Here is a 21,221-nt window from a genome sequence, read left to right on the forward strand (position 1 = left end):
TAAACAGCTGTGTTTGTGACATATTTTATGAGTCAATTAGCGAAAAACACCCTTACATGCAATGTATAAGCATTCAAAATGTCACTAAGGTATTTATTTTATGTTTGACAGGCAGCCATGTCACCCTCAAGTCATTTTTGTCTGTTCCCAAGCAGGGAGGACAGAAAGGGCACAGTGCTGCTGCTTAACTCTGTTACCCTGTCACTGCTGTCGGAACAGCCCCAAGGGCCATACACTGATTGTCTCAATATACCTGTAAGGGAGCAAGCACAGGGGGGAAATCAGTGCAAAAAGACTTACAGATTGGCCCGGGTCACATGTGCAGCACCAGTTAAGTGGACATCAATGATTCAGCAGGCACACAGCCACACAAATCAAGCCTCTCAGTTTCATCTGCTCAGCTCCTGTAGTGAACCGGAAAGCTGTTGCATTATAGATGGTCTTGTCCTGTAAAGTACTAAACTTACTCGACCTGTCTGTAACGTTACACTCAGCAGTGTAACCAAAACGTTTTGTCAAACTAAGTGCTTTAATCAGACTAATTGGTTCTGGGACATGATTACAGATGGGCACAAATGATGCCCTTAAGAAAAGAATTTTGATTTGCATGGTTTAACTTCATGCATGCAGTTTCATTTGTATATGTTATTTAGGAATCAATGTAAAAGGATACATGAAACAACAAAATGGCTGGAGTTTATTCACATCGTTCAGACTTATTTTTTTGGAAGTTGTTTTGTAATTCATTAATATGCAATACAGGTACATCTAAAAAATAAAAAAATAGAATATCATGAAAAATGTCAGTATTTTTTGTCACTCATTTCAGAAAGTGAAACCCATATATTATATAGACTCACATAGAGTGAAATATTTCAAGGCTTTATTTCTTGAAATTTTGATGATTATGGCTTACAGATAATGAAAACCCAAAATTCAGTGTCTCAGAAAATTAGAATATTATGAAAAACTTCAATACTGGAAAGTCATGGTGTCGTACCCTAATCAGCTAATGAACTTTAAACACCTGCAAAGGTTTTCTGAGCCTTTAAATGGTCTCTCAGTCTGAGTCAGTAGGCTACACCATCATGGAGAAGACTGCAGACTTGACAGAAGTCCATAAGGCATTCACTAACACCCTCCACAAAGAGGGTAAGCCACAAAAGGTTATTGCTAAAGAAGCTGGTTGTTCACAGAGTGCTGTAACCAAGCATATATTTATAGAAAGTTGACTGGAAGGAAAAGGTGTGGTAGGAAAAGGTGCACCAGCGTAAGAGATAACTGCAGCCTTGAGAGGATTGTCAAGCAAAATCCATTTCAAGAATTTTGGGGAGCTTCACAAGGAGTGGACTGAGGCTGGAGTCAGTGCATCAAGAGCCACTACGCACAGACCAATCCTAGACATGGGCTACAAATGTGGCATTTCCTGAGATTTATCTGTATACACAATCATATGACATACCAAGAACTTAACCCATCTGGGAACAGAGTCTGTAGTTGGTCTGTTCATTGTCATGAAACATAAGAGGAGAATGACAAACAATTAGATTCTAATCTAACTGATTATCTTGTCTTCTTTTCCAGGCTTTTGAAACAAAATCAAATATTTCAAACTAAAATAGCCATTCCAGTATTTGTTCATTAGGCTGATGCAGTATTTCAAGATTCTGACAAGCCATTTAATGAAGAAATAACTCTTAGATCATTATATTTCTACAATGCAAAAGAAAATGGGACTACTTCAAAAGGGTTGGATGAAATGCCTGTAGAGGAGCATGCTCTGCTAGCTGTGCTTTTGCGTCCATACAGTTAAATGCTTAGTCTGGCAGACCTTAACCTGTATAATGTGGGTTTCATGTCAGAAAATTTTAGGAAGGTTTCGTGGTATTAAAAAATGAATACCGCCCAATTCTGCAAGAATCTTTGGCTCTAGATAAAACAGATGTCGCAGGGGCGGAGCCAATCGTAATGAATATCAGGGGCTAAGCCCAAACAAAGGTCCAGCAGGGTTGCTTTTAAGTTTTTTGTTTTAACCCTAATCCATAAAACACTGAAGTGTGCTCTAAGGACTGAAGTTTCTTTGAGATTTGCAAATTATTTCACTGGGTTTTTTTACATTTGTATTGCATCCTAACTTTTTGGGAATTGGGGTTGTACATTGATTTATTTTGTATTTATAATATAATGAGTAATAATTAAAACAGATTAAGACTGCATTAGCTATAACTCACAGTTTTGCTCTGCTCTTCATGTATTGCATGTTTGCACCTGTGTGCAAACATGTCACTCTTGAATCTCTGAATCCAAAACCAACAGCAATCAATCTGAGGGTAGTCGATAGCTAATCAACTGCACCAAATTGTTGTTCAAGCACTGCCATTATACCAAGACCTTTATCCAACCAGTAAAATGTGGGCACTGTTTACAAAAGTATTTTCTTACTTACTGAGATAAATACACTTCTAAGATGTATTTATTGCAAGTGCTCTCATTGTGAAAATAAAGAAATTGTGGTCAATTATACAGCCTGAATGCCAGACAGACATCTGCTCTTTATCTCATGAAACTGGGAGTTGAACCACTTCTTTCTCTGAAAATGGCACCACATAACTGAACCACCAAATGTCCTATGAGGCATACTGAATTCAGCTTTACACAAAAAGGGCTAATCTGTGTGAATGTGCATATCCACAGCCCACCCTGCCCCTATGAAAACAGCCTGAGGCTGCTGCAGAGCTCATGTTAATCTCATCCCGTCAAACCAAGGCTACCAGCCGCTCCTGCTGAGTTTGCTGTTAAAGAAGATCTGGTGGGGATGTTACTTCCATTGGAGGAATTATAAAACACAGACATGAGTCATAAAATGCAGGTAGCCTGGATACTGCAGATCTTCAGGATATTTGTTGGCCATGGGAGTTACTATCTTCCTGGACAGCACGACTGGGAGGCAGCAAGACATCTAATATGTGTGGTTGCTCCTGGCAACAGAACTGCAAATGTATATGAAAAAAGAAGCATACATTTTTTATATGAAAAAATACATCATTTTTCTAGGAGTAACATTTGGTTCTTGGTGTCCATGAGGGGATGTGTATTTTAGAGTTTTTTCAAGTAAGTCATGAAAGCGGTTCTCTTAGGGAGTAATTCAGAAGGAAAAGACCAATTATTGCATTATGGCTTTGGTATCAATTCCCCCAACTATCTGCTCAAAAAGCATTCTAAGCAAACAATATTCAAGCATACCATGTCAACAAAGTTTGGCATTTCAGTGTGGTTTGCTCTTGTTTTACAATTGATTACTAAGTGTCTGAAATCTCTGTTTCTTAGAGCTCAGATCTGTCCAAATTCAGATAATGAGTTGGAGGGAGGGGACACATTTTTCGATTATTTTGAAGCCAGAGTCTAAAGATGTGAAATGAGTTTAACTGCTTTAAAGAAAGGTTCCTCCCTGAAATGAGGCAGCAGGGACATCCCATACAGATAACATAGACTGTAGTTATATTTGAGAGTGATAGGGATGAGCACTTGAGTACTCAACGTGACTTCCAATACATGTGTAATTTTTTACTATGCTGGTCTTTGCACATGCTATTTTAAGCTGCAATATTTTTACTTATTTAGTATTAAATGACTGATTTCCAGGGTTTGTCTAACTGAATATACACTATAAGAAATAAAACAAAATAAGAAAATGATAAATGGTACACAATGGTTTAACTTCTCCAGCCATTGTTCTGGCTTTAGCAGCACAGCGAGCCAGATTACACCAACAACAGCTGCGTTACGACAGCTACGGTAACTCTCAATGGACATGCGACTCAAAAGGCAAACAAACATAAACCTTTTAGCTATGCTCACAACGTGTTTTGTGGAAGGAGAAGGCTTCAACGGCCTGATGGAGCGAGTCAAGCAGGAGTAAAAGCCACCATCACAGCTAACAACAGCTATGAGATTAGAACAAATGTACAAGGAAAGAGCAACGTGTTGACAGAGTGACTGTATCTACAGCCTCGAGGACAGATCTCTCCACGGAGTCATAAGTAGGCATAAGTTGTTTTGTCTTGTGTTTTGGTCTGTGGAGGATTTGACAGCAACTGGACAGTCTCGTTCATACTTTGGAGCTCTGTGCTGATGTTACTTTACATTCATACATTTCATAACCCTCAGATACATTATAATCTTTTGTTATTTTCAGAGCTGGAACATGAAGTGCTTAGGTTTAAAAATAACATGGCTCATGTGAGTTCTTCAGAACTGAAACTATTGTAAAATCCCATCCCTAGAATTAATTTTAAAGGAAGCGGTGGACTCATTGTCTGATCACTGGAAAGTTTGGGTGTGATACTCCTTAAAAATACTGCAGTGCAACTACCACCAACTCACTTCAGGTGGTAAAATTTTCACTCTAACTACAAAATGGCTACTAGTACCTGTCTGTAGTCATTTCATTTACAAAGGATCATATTTCCACAATATTTAGAAGCAAGACTTATAAGATATGAAAAGTTTCCATCCTGATGTGAGCCAGCAGGGGCATCCCATATAGATGACACTACCTTACCCTTACTAACAACCCAGACTCCTCATTAACATCATAAATTTACATCAAATTAATGTCTACAGGCCATATATGTTGACAGTTAATTTCTAGCTAAGAGCTGAAACTGCTATATTGATCACTGGAAAGTCGGTGCAGTTACTACCAACTCAAATGGGGCCAAATTTACCTCAAATGTGAAAACGTGTAAGATCAAGGCTTGATGTGCTAAGCCAAACTGTACAGAACCAAGTTGGAAAGCTTTGTGGAAATGGACAGGGCTTGACATTAACACCCGCCAACCAACCAAATGCAGGTGAATTTCAGCAGTGGCAGGTACTCCCACTAGCTATTTTGGTGGGTTGAATTTATATATATACGTATATATAATTGTAGTTTTCTCAAACAGGCATCTGAAATAATAAACCCATTGCAATGTGAGACTACGACACTACAACTCCCATGAGCACTGCCTGCACACAGTGTTTGCTCATTGGTCCATTTGGAAGCCTCTTGCTGACGTCACTGCTGACAGGGGGTCAGACTCAGACTCAGACCTGTGGAGAACAGAAGAGAAGCGGTGGAGCTATGTGGCGGCATTTTGAAGGAAAAAAAGGCCTAAAAATAAAAGTTGGAAGTACTTATAGAAACTCAAACAGGGCTAAGGAATTCATGTTTTATATTGCTGTGGTCAAAAGAAAAAAAATGAAAGAAGCTCTAGCCACCACAAAGTTCCTGTCAATAATGAGTGACAGTTCAACAGACAGCGCAGTGATGTAAGAGGAGATGGTGTATGTCAGGTGGGCAACAGCAGGGAAGATGGAGTTGCGTTTGATTAAGTAATCTCTCTCTCTCTCTCTCTCTCTTTTTAATTTACCTCTCCTCATTCTCTTTCTCACATAAAAAAGTTGATTTTCTGATTAGAATTACTGTTAATAAATATTTAAACAGACAGTGTCTCTTGCTAGGTTTTTTTAGTTTAGTTTTTATCTTTTCAATTAATCTTCTATACCCCTTCACCACCTTTATTATATGCAATAATAAACTACTCCTTTTATTACTTTGTCTTAATAGACTGCATATTTTAAAAGAAGCACAACCTTACTCACATGAATACTTGATAATGACCTGTAGCATTAAACATTTATGTAGTCTTGATTTGAGTGGGCACAGGGGTCATTTACATTTAAAAAGGCTGTAAATCTAGTTCAAGTAAACTTTAGCATGCCATAGTCAGCTTTAATCATATTTATCCAACAACAAAATTGTGGCTAGTGAAAATGCTGAGTGGCTATTAACTCTTGCAAACCACTAGCCACAGTGGCTGGTGAGCAAAAAAGTTAATGTCAAGCCCTGGAAATGGACCATATATAAACTGTGTCACTCCTCTCATCCAGACTTTAGATGGAGGCTTTTTATCTGTGCCTGTCGCTGTTCCTCCATAAACTTTTAAATAATGTTTTTTTTGGGGGGTTTTTTGGGTTTTTTTTTTTTTTGCATGAATGTGTCACTACCTTCAGGACTCAAATGTAGCTCAATACTGTTTCTTTTTTGCTATTTGAGCTGTTGGCACGAATAGCACAAGCTTTGGTATTTCCTATGTAAAATTCCTTCCTGCCCCCCATCTAGAGTTCTCTGGTGTGATGCAAAGTCATCTGTAAAAAAAAAAAATTGAAAATAAGTTAATTTTGCATATTATAATTAACCCATTGATCTCAGGTTGACGGGGCCATACAGTATTATGGTAAAAGATTGAATAATATAGATATGATCACAGCAACTCTGTACAGTGCAGATTCAGGATTTTTGGGAGGATTGAGAGTAAACTTTTTTCTTTTTTGTTTCTATGCAACGTTAACAGAGTTGTTAACTCTGATAATGGAGAAAATGACTCCTTAATTCTTAACAAGAATTCTTAAAGGTATAAAGAAAAAGACGACCCTCCTGGAGACTAATTACCAGGAAGCACTTGAATGTACTGTGCAATACAAGCTTGTAAAACCATGGGTCACACGTAGACCAATGGTAATTAAAAGCCAACATTCCTGCTAATGCCAACGAGGCTCCTTTCCCTGTTCTGGATCCCAGTGCCTGCATGAATGACGACTCCCCTTGACTCAGACTATTTTCTCCTGTTAAGGCTCCCATGTAATCTGTGGCTTGCTCTATTTAGAGAGTCTGGGTTGAAGATCTTGAATGGCACACTGACATATCTCCAGTTACAGAGGCCAGGCAGTGCAGCAGTAACACTCGGAGGCTACGCTTGTTCGGCAGCCAATCAGGCATGTAAATGGAGTCTCACACTTAGCGAGCAGGTTAGCTGTGGCTGATGACATAAAACTGGAAAGGAAGGGGCCAATCGGAAACCTCATTAAACATGCCACACAGACAGTGCTGGCCACAAACAGCACAACAAATAGTGGTGTTAGTGGTTTACACTTTCCAGTAGCTTGGTGCAATGTCGCTGTTTTCTGAATTTAAATAGCTTTTGGTAGTTAGCTGTTTTATTAAAAAAGTAGTTCAGTTCTGTCAAAACAAGCTACATTTTCTCCCATTACAAATTGAGCTTAGCAAAGCGCTCCGTCACAGCTTGAAACCAAGCTTTTATGGCACCAGCTAACATAGTGGAGATGTATTTGCAGCAGACAGTGTACTTCCATATGATGGTGCTATCACCACCTAATCCTTGATGCATGCAGACAAGCAAGCATGAGTTCCCCTTCACTTAAAGGTGGGCCTCCCCACAGAAATGGCTGCGCCCCCATAAAGCTCACTGAATGAGCCCTCCTGCAATGTGATTTATAATGATTAATGCATGTGTGTTGGATCAGTAGATTTACATCTAGCCTCCTGGCTAACATTTAACGTCTTATGAAGCAAATAAGTGTGCTAACAAGTTATTGTCAGGCTCAAATTTTCCCTAGAAAGTCTTTCAGTTTCTGCCCCTTTCTTTTCTAGCATCCTGACTTTTGTGCAGGTCCTGGCCTTGCTATGAGATACATCAGGGCAGAAGATAAAATTAGGTTTTTGTCTCTCTTTCATCATGGGCAGTTGACCTCCTGGGAGGAGGGTCTGACTTTTCATTCATTCCATAATTCAGAAGACGTTGTTGTAATGTTGTAATGTAATGTTTCATTGAATTTAAGTGCTGTTTGGTTGTAAACAACTCCAGCTGTGCACATAGTGCATTGGTTCACATGGACAACTTTTAGATAATGTGATAATAAAAACTGAAATAACATACATGCAAAAGCCTCAAGTATAAACCACACATAAACCAGTATAAATCTGTTTGTTGCTTTTGGCCCCAGCTCTTTGGCCACTCATTCATTCTGTCTATGAGCCTGAGGAGGTCATTGCAAACAGCAAGTTATCTGCCAGTTGGCTTAATAAAAACTCAGTCTTGTAGGATGATCTTTACTTATTATTCTGAGTTATAATGTGTTCTCTGAGGATGAAACCCACTGTTAGTGTGTGATAAACAACTAGAGATGGAAAATGAAGCCCTGGTGTAGGTAAAAATAAAGGTAAAGAAGCTCTGCATTAGTTCATGCATGACACGGTAGTCATACGCCTCCGCCGGTATCAGCTGGCAGCCAGCCGATCCCTATTATCGCCTCCCAGCTCCCACAGCCAATCGCAGCTCTTTGTCTTAACACAGTGGTGTATTCAAATATGATGTACTTATCACTGATCCCCACTATAGTATTAATGCTGATGCACCATGCTGCAGCTGGCAAAGCCTTGCCTCCTCCATCCCAGCCTCCTCCTTTATAGTATAAAGTTTGTTGCACCCACATATTCAGATTCATGCCACTATGCAATAATTGCTTTGAGCAAATTTTATTGTATTCAGTACTTATTGACATTAATGTACCATCCATTCAGAGGTTTCTAGCTATGAACTCCCTGGAAAATCAAAGCATGCTGCTTAACTAACCCAGGGAGCATCTTTTGAGCAGAGCCAATTAGACTGTATATCAATTTTGCACTAAAATGGCAAAATGCATGATGAGAGTGTTCCTGACTGTACTATATTTTTCAAAACCCAGGAATCAATAACCTTTTAACTTATCAGTACTACTATCGAGTCTCATTGATTCTGTGACATAACATTATTTTCACTGGAGCAGAAACATACATCAGTTCAGCACATAAGCATTATGTTTTAAATTCAACCAAAACACACTACCTCCAACCGTCAGCTCAAAGAAAGACTCCTGCTTTTTTTCTGGCATAGATTTATGCTACCATCACTGGGGGGGCAAAAAGTAAAAAAATAATAAATCTGTTACAAAAAATCTTTAAAATATTCGGATAGTTACAAAAAGAGTTATTGCATTTTTGTTCTATACAGGCTGATTATGAGCCATTATTTAAAGCAATTCCTGTCTGCAGAGACACAGAGGGTCATATCACAGGCACCCTGTCTCTTTTTTCTCTCCATTATAAGCCATTAGGCCTGGTTCAGGATGTCTTCTCCAGTAGTATCTCTTTTCCAAGTGTATGTTTGATAAAGTATGACACGAGGACGGAAAAAGCGGAGAAAAGCTACCATAAGGGCTATGAAGGCATGGAAAGCATCATTATAACGGTACACAAAGGGCATCTAGAAGGTAAGAAAGTGGCTACAAATGATAGCTCAAAAGTTATTCAACTCTTGACAACCTATAACTCTTCTTGTCTTATACCACAACATCAGTCTCAGAGGGTAAACGAACAGACAGATGGTTATGATTATGATGTGTTCAAGGTCAGTACAATAAAATTGACTATTTGGAAATGTGAATAAAATGTAATGATGTGTTAATATGTCATATTAAGGAACCAAAATTCCCTTTTTGAAAAGACACTTATATAAATGCACTTGTAAAGATAGGAAATTCAGCATTCCAGCATTATAAAATGATGAATCATGAGCTTTTTACTTTCTAACTCTGTCCATTCTCAGCTTATACTACTTCTTTTATACATGGATTTTCATTTTGTCTTTCCAATAAACAGAAAAGGATCAGTAGTACTGATAAGGACTTGGATTGATAAAGGAAATATAAAAAAGGGTATCATTATTAATAAAAAATTAATGATCCCCATCCCTTTTCAGATTCTGATTTATTTATTTATTTTTTCCTATATTTGACCTTTATCTTCATAGGAATATTTTCATGGTGATACAGAGTCTATATTTCAAAGAAAGCCAAGCCAGCAGCAGAAAGTCCAGCAAATAAGAATACACAAATCAATAGATCAGCAACATTCATAGGCATGTATGACGTGCAAGCTAAGAAAATGCTCTAGTTCAAGATGACCCAGCTCAGACCAAGATGAATATTAAAATATCCTCTCCAGAGGACAGAGCAAGTTTGTACAATTACACAAGCTGCTAAAGATGTTCAGCCTGAGAAAAACATTGACAGTGGTTCACCTATTAGAGGGAGAGAAGGTTTTAATGTTGACTTTTTCTGAAGGGGCTGGAAACAGTGACTCACTAAGTGGAATATTACAACCAGCTCTCCTCATGGATGGGCCCAGAGACTCAACTGGAGCATGAACATTGAATGAATTAAATCAACCACCTGCTGCTGCTGTGATTCAATCATGAGATGACTACATTTAACATCTGAATGGCCTTCTTTCAGAATAAAACATCAATATAAAAAGATGTTAAGTACCAATATTCATTTTTGTTCGGGTTTTCAATATCTATCCTGTCATCAGCATTGATACGCAGGTTTTATCATTTCAACCATTTGTTTACAGTGTGGAACTATTTAATAAGCATTTGGCACCTCTGTGTCTGCAAAATGATGCTTCTTAAAGGTAGCAAAACTTTTCTTTCCTCTGCCTCCGCTGCTTCACTGTTTCATAACACAACAAAAATACACAGCAGCAAGGAACCGGCAAAGAGGGCAACTGTGTGCTCAGAAAGGAAGCAGGCCTGCTTGATATGATGGCATGATGGTGACACAGCATGTGTGCTGATAAGCATCAGCTGGATTCTGATTACTTACGTCTGTGTCCGGCCCTTTATCTGCCCCAGGGCAGCAGAACGTGACGAGTTCATGGCACCTCTTGTGGACCACAAAACAGCAAACTGCAGTGGAAAAAAGGACAAGAAATGAGATTTAGCAAGGTGGAAAAATACAATAAAATAGAGTAAAAGGAGACAAAATGTAGTGTATTGTGGACTGATATAAGGGCACACAACAGAGAGAGAGAGAAAGATCTGATAAAAGAGAAAGGAAATAAAATCGACTGATGTCTTGGCCAGGCTCCTTATCATGTGTCCAGATGGCCGTCCTGCCTGCAGGCTGACTGCTCTTATTGCACAGCACAGTGCCACCTCCTCACTGACATGACAGCAGCTAAGGCACACTCTCACACTTTTGGATGCACAAAAAGCACCCTTAAAAGACAAACACATCCACAAACTGACAATTACTGAAGACAGCAATGCACACAGCTGAATATATCTGCATCTACACACGTTCTGAGTGCACAGTGTCACGCCTGTGGTCAGAGGGGCAGGTCACTCAGTACACCGTGGTCTGCAGCCAAGCAATTCTGTAGCCGACACAAGAGGAGTAAGGCGCCTGTGTCTGGCTCTTAAAACCAAGAAGAGACAGTGAGACAGGCGGGGATGTTAGAGTGATCTGGCCTGAATAGAAGACAACACCTTATTTCTTCTCATTCTGTCAAAGATGTTCCTAGTTGGTGTTATTTTAGGACCTCCCTCATTTCCGCTAACAGGAGCAGCCTTCCCCTTCTTCAAGAGTGAACATTTTCAAGGTTGACAATTGAGGCATCAGATGAAAGCTTCTGAATTGGTGGTTATTGAGAGTCTTCACTCAGCAATGAGGAAGCCTGAGTGGAATCCATTTAGCGGTTAGTGTTGCACTGGCCATGGGTGTGGATTTTTAGTAACCATGCTTGATTTTATGGATTTGCTTTTGTTTTAATGGAAAAAGGTAGCTGGTGTTGTCTGTCATACATGTACAAATTAAGGATGTCAAAGTATTCAACACTTCAATGATTTAAACCAGGGGTCATCAATCTGTAGATCTTGATCTCTTTAAGATATCAATAGTAGATCTTAAACTCTGATTTTTCTTCCTTCTAGTTTTCAGTAGAGTCAAGCTAGACTGATATAAAGTTTGATCTTTTCATGAGTTCTGTCTTGTGTAAGGCTACATTATATTGTCAAATGCAACATTTAAAAAGTACTGATTTTATTTTTAAAAAGTTTAAAAGCATCATTTGCAGAAAATTCTTGCAGAAAGTTTACATCAAGGTATACATGAAAACCTTCAACAACAGTATTAAGAATTAAATTAGGGATGCCCAGATTTTTGCTCATACCTGATGTGCATATATTTCCAATCTCATTTACGCTGATACAGACACATACACTGATGTGGCGTCAATCATAAAGTACACCAAGCGTTTCTTGTGCAGAGGGGCTGAATCAAGATAACCTTGCAAAGCAGATGGATTTGCTAGACTCAGTCTTTGTCATCAGGTAAATCCATCTTGAAAAGCTCCAGTCCAAACACTGTTCAGACCAGTCAGTGTTACTTGAGAAGAAGGAGGCAGTAGCTATGGGCGGGGTTTAGGTGTACCCCAAGTTGTTTGCAATGGCTGGCTCCAGCTCAAGCAAAGCGTCAGTTTTACTAGAACCTGCCCAAGTTCGGCATGAAACAAAACAGTAAACATCTGCTACTGATATTAGTTCATACCAGTGTTAATTTTGAAAGATTTTTTAAAGTTAATATTTGTTTTTTGACTAAACTAATCTTTAGTTTTAGTCTTGCGTTAGACATTTTTCTTCTGTTTAGTTTTAGTCTTGTTTTACTCGATGAAAACTGAAACACATTTTAGTACAGTTGTAGTCAATAGCAAGTTCTTACATTTTAGTGTTCACTTTGAGTCACAACATTTATTTCCTTTCAACTATTGTAATTAGCCAAACTGTCAAATTAATATAAATGTATAACACTCATTTTTAATATATTATCAATACTTTAACTGATTTGAAATGAAAATACTGACATGCACAGTGGAGAAATATTTTGGATTTTGAGTGTTTGACAGTCCAGCACTAACATATGAATCCCACCTTGATGAAAACTAAACTTCCCCTTCACTGAGTTTAATCATTAGTGATCCATTTTCAGCTAGCCTTAGTCTAGTCATGGGAAAAGGGTAGTCAACCAACATTTTTAGCCATAGTTTTAGTCGACAAAATAAACACAGGTTCACACCCGCATTACTTGCTGATGGCAGATGTTTGTCAAAAGGCCCAATATCTGTGAATAATTAGTAAACCTTTCAAATGGGAATGTTTGAAATCTGAAAAAAATCAAAATTAAGCAGATTTGGTTGAAGATCCATAGATAATTTTTGCTGCCATAGTTTTGAAACAGGTATCAATACTGTTTCATTTTTTTATCTGTATTGTATTGAAATTCCAAATTGTGGTATCATGACAACTCCAGTACATGAAAGTACCTACAGATGTTTCAGTCTTTCAAGTCTTTCAGTAGTTCCATTGAAAAACACACAACAGAGCACTTGTAGTTGGAAAAAGCACTAAGAGAAACCCAATCATTACAGAAATCCTGCTCATAGAGGAAAGATCACTCAGCAACAGCAGCAGTAAACACTGACCATGTCATCATAATCAAACCTTGAGTGTTTTTGTTTTTTAAAATTATCATCTAGACATGTCAAATTGATCCAAACAAGTATTATGTAATGCCATCAGACAGGTTGGTTTCTGTGCCCTTGTTCATTCTTAGAAGTCCAAATTATGAATCAGATCTGCAAACACTCACTGAGTAATGCCAGTGGTGCCGTTGATATAATTGGTTTATTATTTTTAACTTATAGCTGTTGTTCGAAAATGAGTCAAACCCTGGTTTACACCCATCCACCATCTGGACGTTACAGAGCTGCCTCCTGAAAAATCACCAATAAAGACAGATATTTATAGACAGCACAATGAGCATTGTCTTTATAAGTAATCCTCACATACTGCATTAAAACTGAATCATTAATAAATAATCAATCGGGTTTTAGACCAGGGCACAGTACTATTACTGCTGTCCCTAAAGTTGTGAATGACATTATGTCAGCTCTGGGTAAAAAGCAACACTGTGGAACACTTTTTGTCGATTTGTCTAAAGCTTTCGATACCGTTGACCACTGCCTGCTCCTGCAGAGGCTACAAAATATTGGGTTTGACAATGATGCGTGTGATTGGCTCAGGAGCTATTTATCAGACAGACAAAAATCTGTTAAATTAGGTAACCACTTTTCTGAATTTATAAGTGTTATTAAAGGTGTTGCACAAGGTTCCATCTTTGGTCCTGTTCTATTTACTATTTATATTAATAATGTTGTCAATTCTCTTTTTAACTGTCATGCTCATCTGTACGCAGATGATACAGTTCTGTGTTGTTCCACAGAAAATGTACTATCCTCTATCTGCTTGTAATATGCTGCAGCAGTCATTTAATATATTACAAGACAATTTAAGTGATATTAACTTGGTCCTTAATGCAGAAAAAACAAAATTAATGCTCTTCTCCAGACCAAAACCAGTCGACCAAAATGATTTGACAATTGTAGCGAGAAATGGAGTAACGATTGAAAGAGTAAATTATTGCAAATACTTGGGTGTTTGGATTGATGATAAAATGGCTTTCAATTGTCATATCAATGATCTTGTTGGCCGACTTCGGCAAAAAATTGGGTATTTCTACAGGAATAAATTAAACTTCCCTATGTTTTGTAGGAAGAGGATAGTGGAGACTGTTTTTTGTGTCAGTCGTTGACTATGGTGATGTTATTTACTGACATGCAGCCCCTACAACCCTCAAACAGCTTGACTCCATTTATCACTCTGCATTAAGATTTATCACTGATGATCCTTTTAACACACATCATTGCATTTTAAATAGTAAGGTTGGCTGGTCTTCTCTACAGATGAGACACAATTTTCACTGGCACCTTTTTATTTATAAAGCCCTTTTAGAAAAATTACCATCTTACCTCACTGAGCTTCTCCATCTCTCTTTCAATAATCAACGTCACACACGCTCCTCTGGCCAGCTGCTTTTGCATGGTCCACGAGTCAGGTCTGAACTGGGAAAGACTGCCTTTTCCTATTCTGCTCCTGACTTGTGGAACAGGCTACAGGAGCTGCTCAAGATTTCCAAGCTTTTACCTTTTGGGCTTTTTAGAAATGTTATTATAAAGCTCCAACCTTATGTCTGTAATTGTTTTATAAGTGTGACCTTTATTGTCATTTCATCATCACCAGTCCGATGATTTTAATGCCCTTTTGTCAGTCTCACCTCTGTTTCTATTGTTTTGTTTTCTTCTGTAATTGACTCGACATCATTATGAATGAGGGTGCCCCTCAACGATTTCTCGAGTATAAATAAACGTTGATTGATTGACTGATTGAACTGCACTGAATTCTCCTGAAATGTGGCTCATAAATCAGGGTTGTTAGACACATTATAAGGCACAAGATCTCATAAATGGAATAATTCATGTCACTATTCCATCATTTTTTATCAAGCCCTTGCCTAACAATAAATTCAACATATTTTCATGTGAGCAAGGTGTATAGAATCATTTATATTCAATGTTATATCAAATCCTGAGACACTGGTCATCAAGTCCAAACCACACAAGAATAATTGTCTGTTTTCTTGACAGTCACTGTTCCTGATGTTTTCAGCTACATTTTCTGACATATTAAGAGAAAAAAAAAAAAAGCTTCACTTATGTAAATACCGTTGTACTGTTTTTGTTTGTATCAAACGCATGATGGATGAAGAAAAAGCAGCTATCTGTTGGTCTACTGCCAAATTTGTGATACTAAGAAACTAGTTGATTCTGTTCTGACTTGATAATGAAAACTCATGCTGCTGTGTTGCTTTTTTTAAAGCAGGCTGCAGAAAAATCAATACTCTTTGGCCTGCAACTGTAAGATATACCATTGTTCAGCAGGAAATTGGCAACATCAAGTCCTTCCTGAAACAATGGGATAAGAAAAGAGAATTTGTAATGTGTCTCATAAGGAGAATTTTCATGGGCAGTTCAATTTAACCGTGTAACTGAACACATCAGAACATGCAAGCATTGATTGCTTTACAGTGTATAGTAGAGGATTATTGGTCAACCCTTTGTGCTTTTACATTGCATCTGTGATGGCTCCCCAGTGGTGGATTCACATAGTATTATGACGTCTTTGGAAAAGCAAGAGGCACGGCAGCATGCACACACAGCAGTAGTTCCACACACACAATCAAGTAGGCACAAGCACAATGCTGTTTCACCCTGCCTGCTCCAGCAGATTCCCCCCATTACACCTCAGTCTCTACCTCTACCTCTGTTAGGATTAAAGGCAGGCGATTTGATTCAAATCTCGATTCACAGACTATGATTCAATTCACTAAAATTAGGTCCAATCCGGTCCAATCTGATTCAGTATAATCTGATTATAGAATCAAAACGACTTTTCGCTTTAACACAAATTAGCAAAAAGGGGAAAACAAGATAATTTCATAATAATCTATGTTTATTTGATTTTACCTATAAAACAGACTGAATGCCAGGCCTCCTGTGCTAACATTCTGAAATTATGTTTAACAAAGTTTTCACCACACCCAGGTGCCCTACTTTGATATTAAATAGTGAGATAAATATTAAAACCAGTTTTTACTGGTACATGTTCGTCCTTCTGTACTTGTAACTTCCTTAGCATTATTAATCCAATCAACATTACAAACTATATATAAAATTTTCCCAAGAAGCACAAATTTAAAGTAACAAGGAGATTTGGATAGAGCTCTGTGTGTCTGCTAGTACAGGAGAACAAGGGTTAAAGTCAGCAGCTCTAGCCCTGCAGGCTTTTTGCAGATTAACATCCACATTCCTAAAATGATTATCATCACTTAGTACTTCAATTACTTCAGTATAGGGCTGGGCAATCAATTTAAACTTAGATTAAATTGCAATATGGCCTGCAGCAATTTTCAAATTGCAAAAGATGCAATATTTCTTTGACCTGAAATTTGAGTTAAAATACCATTTTTAAACTTTTTTTGCAGCAGTGTTGTTATGTATGACATAGCATGCAATCATTTAAGTGCCAACTGTTTTTAGAATAGTCAACAAAAAATCCTACCTTCTTAATTTTTGTACTTTTTGCTTATTAAATATGAGAATGACAAAACCCCTTCAATGCAACAATTCATATCAAATAGGCAATAGGAGTTAAAATCATCAGAATGTGATATTTTTAATAAATTGTTCAGCCCTAGTTTAGGAGTAAAAGAAAATTGAGGAATACCCGCGTATCAAATTGCAATTACAATATTAGGGGGAAATAAATCACAGTTAGATTATTTTCCAAAATCGTTCAGCCCTACTTCAGTAATGCTTGTTTTTCAATGGGTTTGTTTTAGAAAAATAGCACAACATTGTTAAGAGGAAATATTTAATCACTTTTACAGCATCCTCACTCGGAAGTGGTACTGCTGCTAGAAACAGAAACACATTCTTATAGCATTTATTGTAAACATTTGCTCATTACACAGCAACGTTTTCATCACAGTAATGAAACCAATACCTTGGCTGTTTTTATACACTATGGGATACCGTATTACTGTGTTACCGCCCATTCATGGTTGCACCTTGCAAGCTAGGGGTAACAGGGCTGAAAAAAAAGCATTTACCTTCAATCTGTATGTACTATATAGTTAAACAGCGTCATATATATGCATTTTGATAGTTTAAAAGTTTGTCTTTTGTTACACTGGTAACTCCAGCTTTGAAAGTTTTACTCAGAGGCATTCAGAATACTTCAATAGTATCACAGCTGTTCAGAAATATTTCATTAACATGGTTGGAAAGTAGTGGATTTAAACGCCTTTCTAAAATGACAGCATTAAACAAACCCATGTAAGTCATTTACAGAAATCTAATTTTTGTCTTTAAACCATCTACGCTTGTTATCGTCTGCACAATTGAGATGCATTGTGGGTAAAAGCCAGTTGCTCTATCAATGATGCTACAATCAGTAATTCAAAAACATTAAATGAAAACCAAAGGCAAAGTTATGATCTGCATGAAGAAAGCAAAGGACAAGACAATTTTGACCCTCTACATACACAGAGCTTAAGAGAACAGATAGAGTTGGGCATAAATATGTTGAACTCCAGATGTAATAATGGCAATCAACCCCCCCCACCCCCCCACAAACACACATATACATCACTACCCCAGATCAGTCCGTGTACCATGTCTCCTGTAGGCCATCAGTCAGTGCAGTCAATAACCAACATGAAACCATGGCTCATAAGTCACGCAACCACCAACACACAAACTAGACAGCTCATTAGTCCATACTGATTCACAGTCTAATCCTTCATCTTAAATAGAGCTCAAGAGCTGATAGAACTGCAAGTACATACAACCTGTAAGACCAAAGGTATGAAAAACTGATTAAATGATGCTAGAGCCAGCACAGAGTGTACCAAACCCCTGTAACATTTATAATGATGTTACTGTGTGGGAAGCTAATTTAATTGCCATTTCTACCTGACTGAAGATAGCCCTTTGATCCCTCTCTGGAGAGCATTCTTCCTTCAAAAGGCCAGGAGACATTCAAATAAAGTTCTTATAAAATACATTTTGAACATCTAGAGATGTTTCGATAGCATACTTTCTATTAAAAAAAACAGATTAAAAATTCATAGACACGAGAACCTACTTTAACCAAGTGTAAGTTTAAAAAAGTTTTACACTATTTAATACCGAGTGCTTTAAATGAGATCATGAAAGACCATACCAAAAGGCACTGGATATTTAAAATAATTTCCTTTTTTGTAAGAAAGCTGCTTAAGAGATGGAGTAAATCAAATATTTTTTTTAAAAAAGAAGCAAGCCCTCATATATGGTCTGAACTGTATTAATACACTGCACAGCATTTTGGTATGGAACATTTCAAATTTTTGGTCCTTGGGAAAAAATAAACTGCCCAAAACTGAGTGTCTACTTCAATTTATGTTGCTTTGATATCAAAGTGTATCTGAATCATTTAGGTTTAAAGAGCAACCAAACCTTAAGACCACTTTTTATGGAGATCTCGTAGCACTGTTGATCAGTTAGGTCTAAATCTTGACATTTTAGCATAAAGAATTTAAATTCTACACAGGAAAATCTGGAGAGTATTTTTTCCAGATTAAAATGTTTTACTAAAAAAATAGTAAAATTTGCTCTTTTTTGAGTGTATTTATTACCAGCCACTGCCAATCAGATGTTGAAACTGAGACATTTTACCATTTCATGAAAACATAAGCTCATTTTAATTTGATGGCAGCAACACGTCTCAAAAAAATAAGGACTGGGCAACAAAAGGCTGTAAAGTTAGAGGTACGTATGAAAAACAGCTGGAGGAGCATTTTGAAACTTATTAGGTTAATTGGCAACAGGTCAGTAATATGACTGGGTATAAAAGGAGCATTTTAGAGAGGCAGAGTCTCTCAGATGAGAGGGGCAGAGGTTCACCAGTCTGCAAAAAAATGCATCAAAAAGGATTAGGGTAGGGTAGAGTAAGTAAAGTTGCTTTTCCCAAGACAATAAAGAAATTCCTCAAAGAATTACCAATTTCCCATGCTGTCTCTGGAAAGTGTAGTAAAATTAAATGTATGCATACATGACATTTTGTAATAATGTGCCTTAAAAACCTGTTTTTTAATCCTCAATCTTATTCAATCTTGTTTTGTTCCACTTAAGAGTTTAAAATGCTGCTCTAATGGATTTTGGTTCTCCAATTGTTATTGATTTGCTGTTTCCATTTGGTTTCCACAATCCCTGTTTGTCACAAAAAGGTCTAATGAATGTGAAGAGGCACTGATAGAGACTTAAATTAACATTTGTGTGCAAAAAATTGGCAAAATCAGCAGTGCCAGCCAGGCATGCAAACATCCGACTTATGTGCTGTGGTGGTGATGAAAAGCAAAAAGAGGTGATGCAGGAGGAGCTTTAAAAAGAGGCAAGAGGATGAACATTTCCATCTTGTACAGCTCAAGGACCCAGGAGGGGCTTACTCAGCTGATGACCCTCCTGTTAACCTGCAGCCTTTTCTCACTAATCTGCAGCTTGAGTGAAACTGGTCAATTTTCAGTGTTTTCTGTCTGGAATAAACATACATGCAATTTGAAGAGACTTTTCTCCAGAGATTCCTGGAATTGCTTGTTGAGAGAGAAAACAGCTGTGGGGAGAAGGAAGTATGAATGTAAGCTAAAGACTTAGAGTGAGATAAGATGGGGTTTGAGACGAAGGTGGTCGAAACTGTTCCACTTGTGCTGGTCTCATTAGAACCAAGCCGTCAGTGATCAGTCGTCCCTGTGGTTGTACTGGGGGGTGAGTTACAGTCTCAACACATACATCACCTCTGACACCACTGTAGTGAAACATCTCCATTAGGAGCTAAAACCTTCATGGCTGCATCACAGAGATTGTAGTATCACTGCAGAATAATGTAAACAGCTTTTTGAAAGCATTGAGTTTTATTAGTCCATGGGTGAAGTGTTTTTATGCTCACAAATTGTTCAAAAGCTGCAACAGAATAAAAAAGACTGTGGGAATAAAAATAGCTGGGGTGGTCAGTTTTGAGCAAGAACAAGTTGCATATGATAGTGACTGGACTGAAACTAGGACACTGTGACCAAAAAAATCAATAAAAAGCTGTTAAGATTCACAAAACTTGGAACATGAAGCTTTGCCTGCTGAGACATTTTCCTGTAATACTGAAATTACCACTATCATAGCAGTCTAGTCATGTTTAAGAGAGCAAAGCTTCAAACATATCCAACAGGTTTGACAGGCCAAGTGGCAATGTTTGTCTGCATCTCCCCTAATAATTTCCTTAGTCTCAGGAAAGCATTAATTATACAGTGTGTGAGTTTAATGAGGGGTTTCGAATCAATACTTGTTGCCTTCCAGCACAGCAGGCAGATGAATCGCCTCTATAATCCAAAAGACCTGCAACTACTCCCACCAATGCAGATCATTTTCTACCTAATTTTTCCAGATCAAAATATTCAATATGTGGCAATTACTGTAAACCCTAAAGGAGTTTTACATGAATACAGGTGGGAAATGAGAAAAAAACAACACAAATGTTTAAATCAAACGTCTCAGTATGTAGATGTAATTTATTTCCAAGGTTCCCCTCTGACACGAAGCAATTGAATTGGAGAAAGCTATTAGAAGCACCTATCAGGAGGCCCTGTTGGGGCCCTGCCAAAGCCTCTTTTTCATTATTCCCTGAGGTTCTTTTCTGCACTTGTAGATTATTTCCACAAAGAAATGATTGAAAGGCTATGAGAGGAGAATGAGATTAAATCAATAAAAAAGACACCAGTTCAACGTGCCCAAGATAAAACAAGAAGTGGAAATTCCTTTAATCAGAGGTGGAAAAGTGGACTATTGAACTCAAGTAAAGGTTCAGTTACTCTGGTTAAAATCTACTTAAATTAAAGTAGGAGTACTGGTCTATAAATCTACTCAAGTAAAAGTAGAAAGTATATAAAGTTTACAGTAAGTACTAAGTAGCTACTTAAGAGTGGTACAGTAAAATATGATCTTTCCTTACTGGCAA

The 21,221-nt window shown here is 37.7% G+C and overlaps 1 protein-coding gene across 1 annotated transcript in view; it reads right to left on the bottom strand.

Moving 5' to 3' along the window:
- The window catches only part of prkcaa (protein kinase C, alpha, a), a 250,857-nt gene that overhangs the window by 151,420 nt on the left and 78,216 nt on the right, over nucleotides 1-21,221 (bottom strand). Inside the window, exon 3 of the mRNA XM_041784712.1 lies at nucleotides 10,549-10,631. Coding sequence (XP_041640646.1) covers nucleotides 10,549-10,631 — 83 coding nt within the window. The remainder of the gene's footprint in view (nucleotides 1-10,548; nucleotides 10,632-21,221) is intronic.

Source organism: Cheilinus undulatus, linkage group 4, assembly GCF_018320785.1.
Source record: "Cheilinus undulatus linkage group 4, ASM1832078v1, whole genome shotgun sequence".
Lineage (NCBI taxonomy): Eukaryota > Metazoa > Chordata > Actinopteri > Labriformes > Labridae > Cheilinus > Cheilinus undulatus.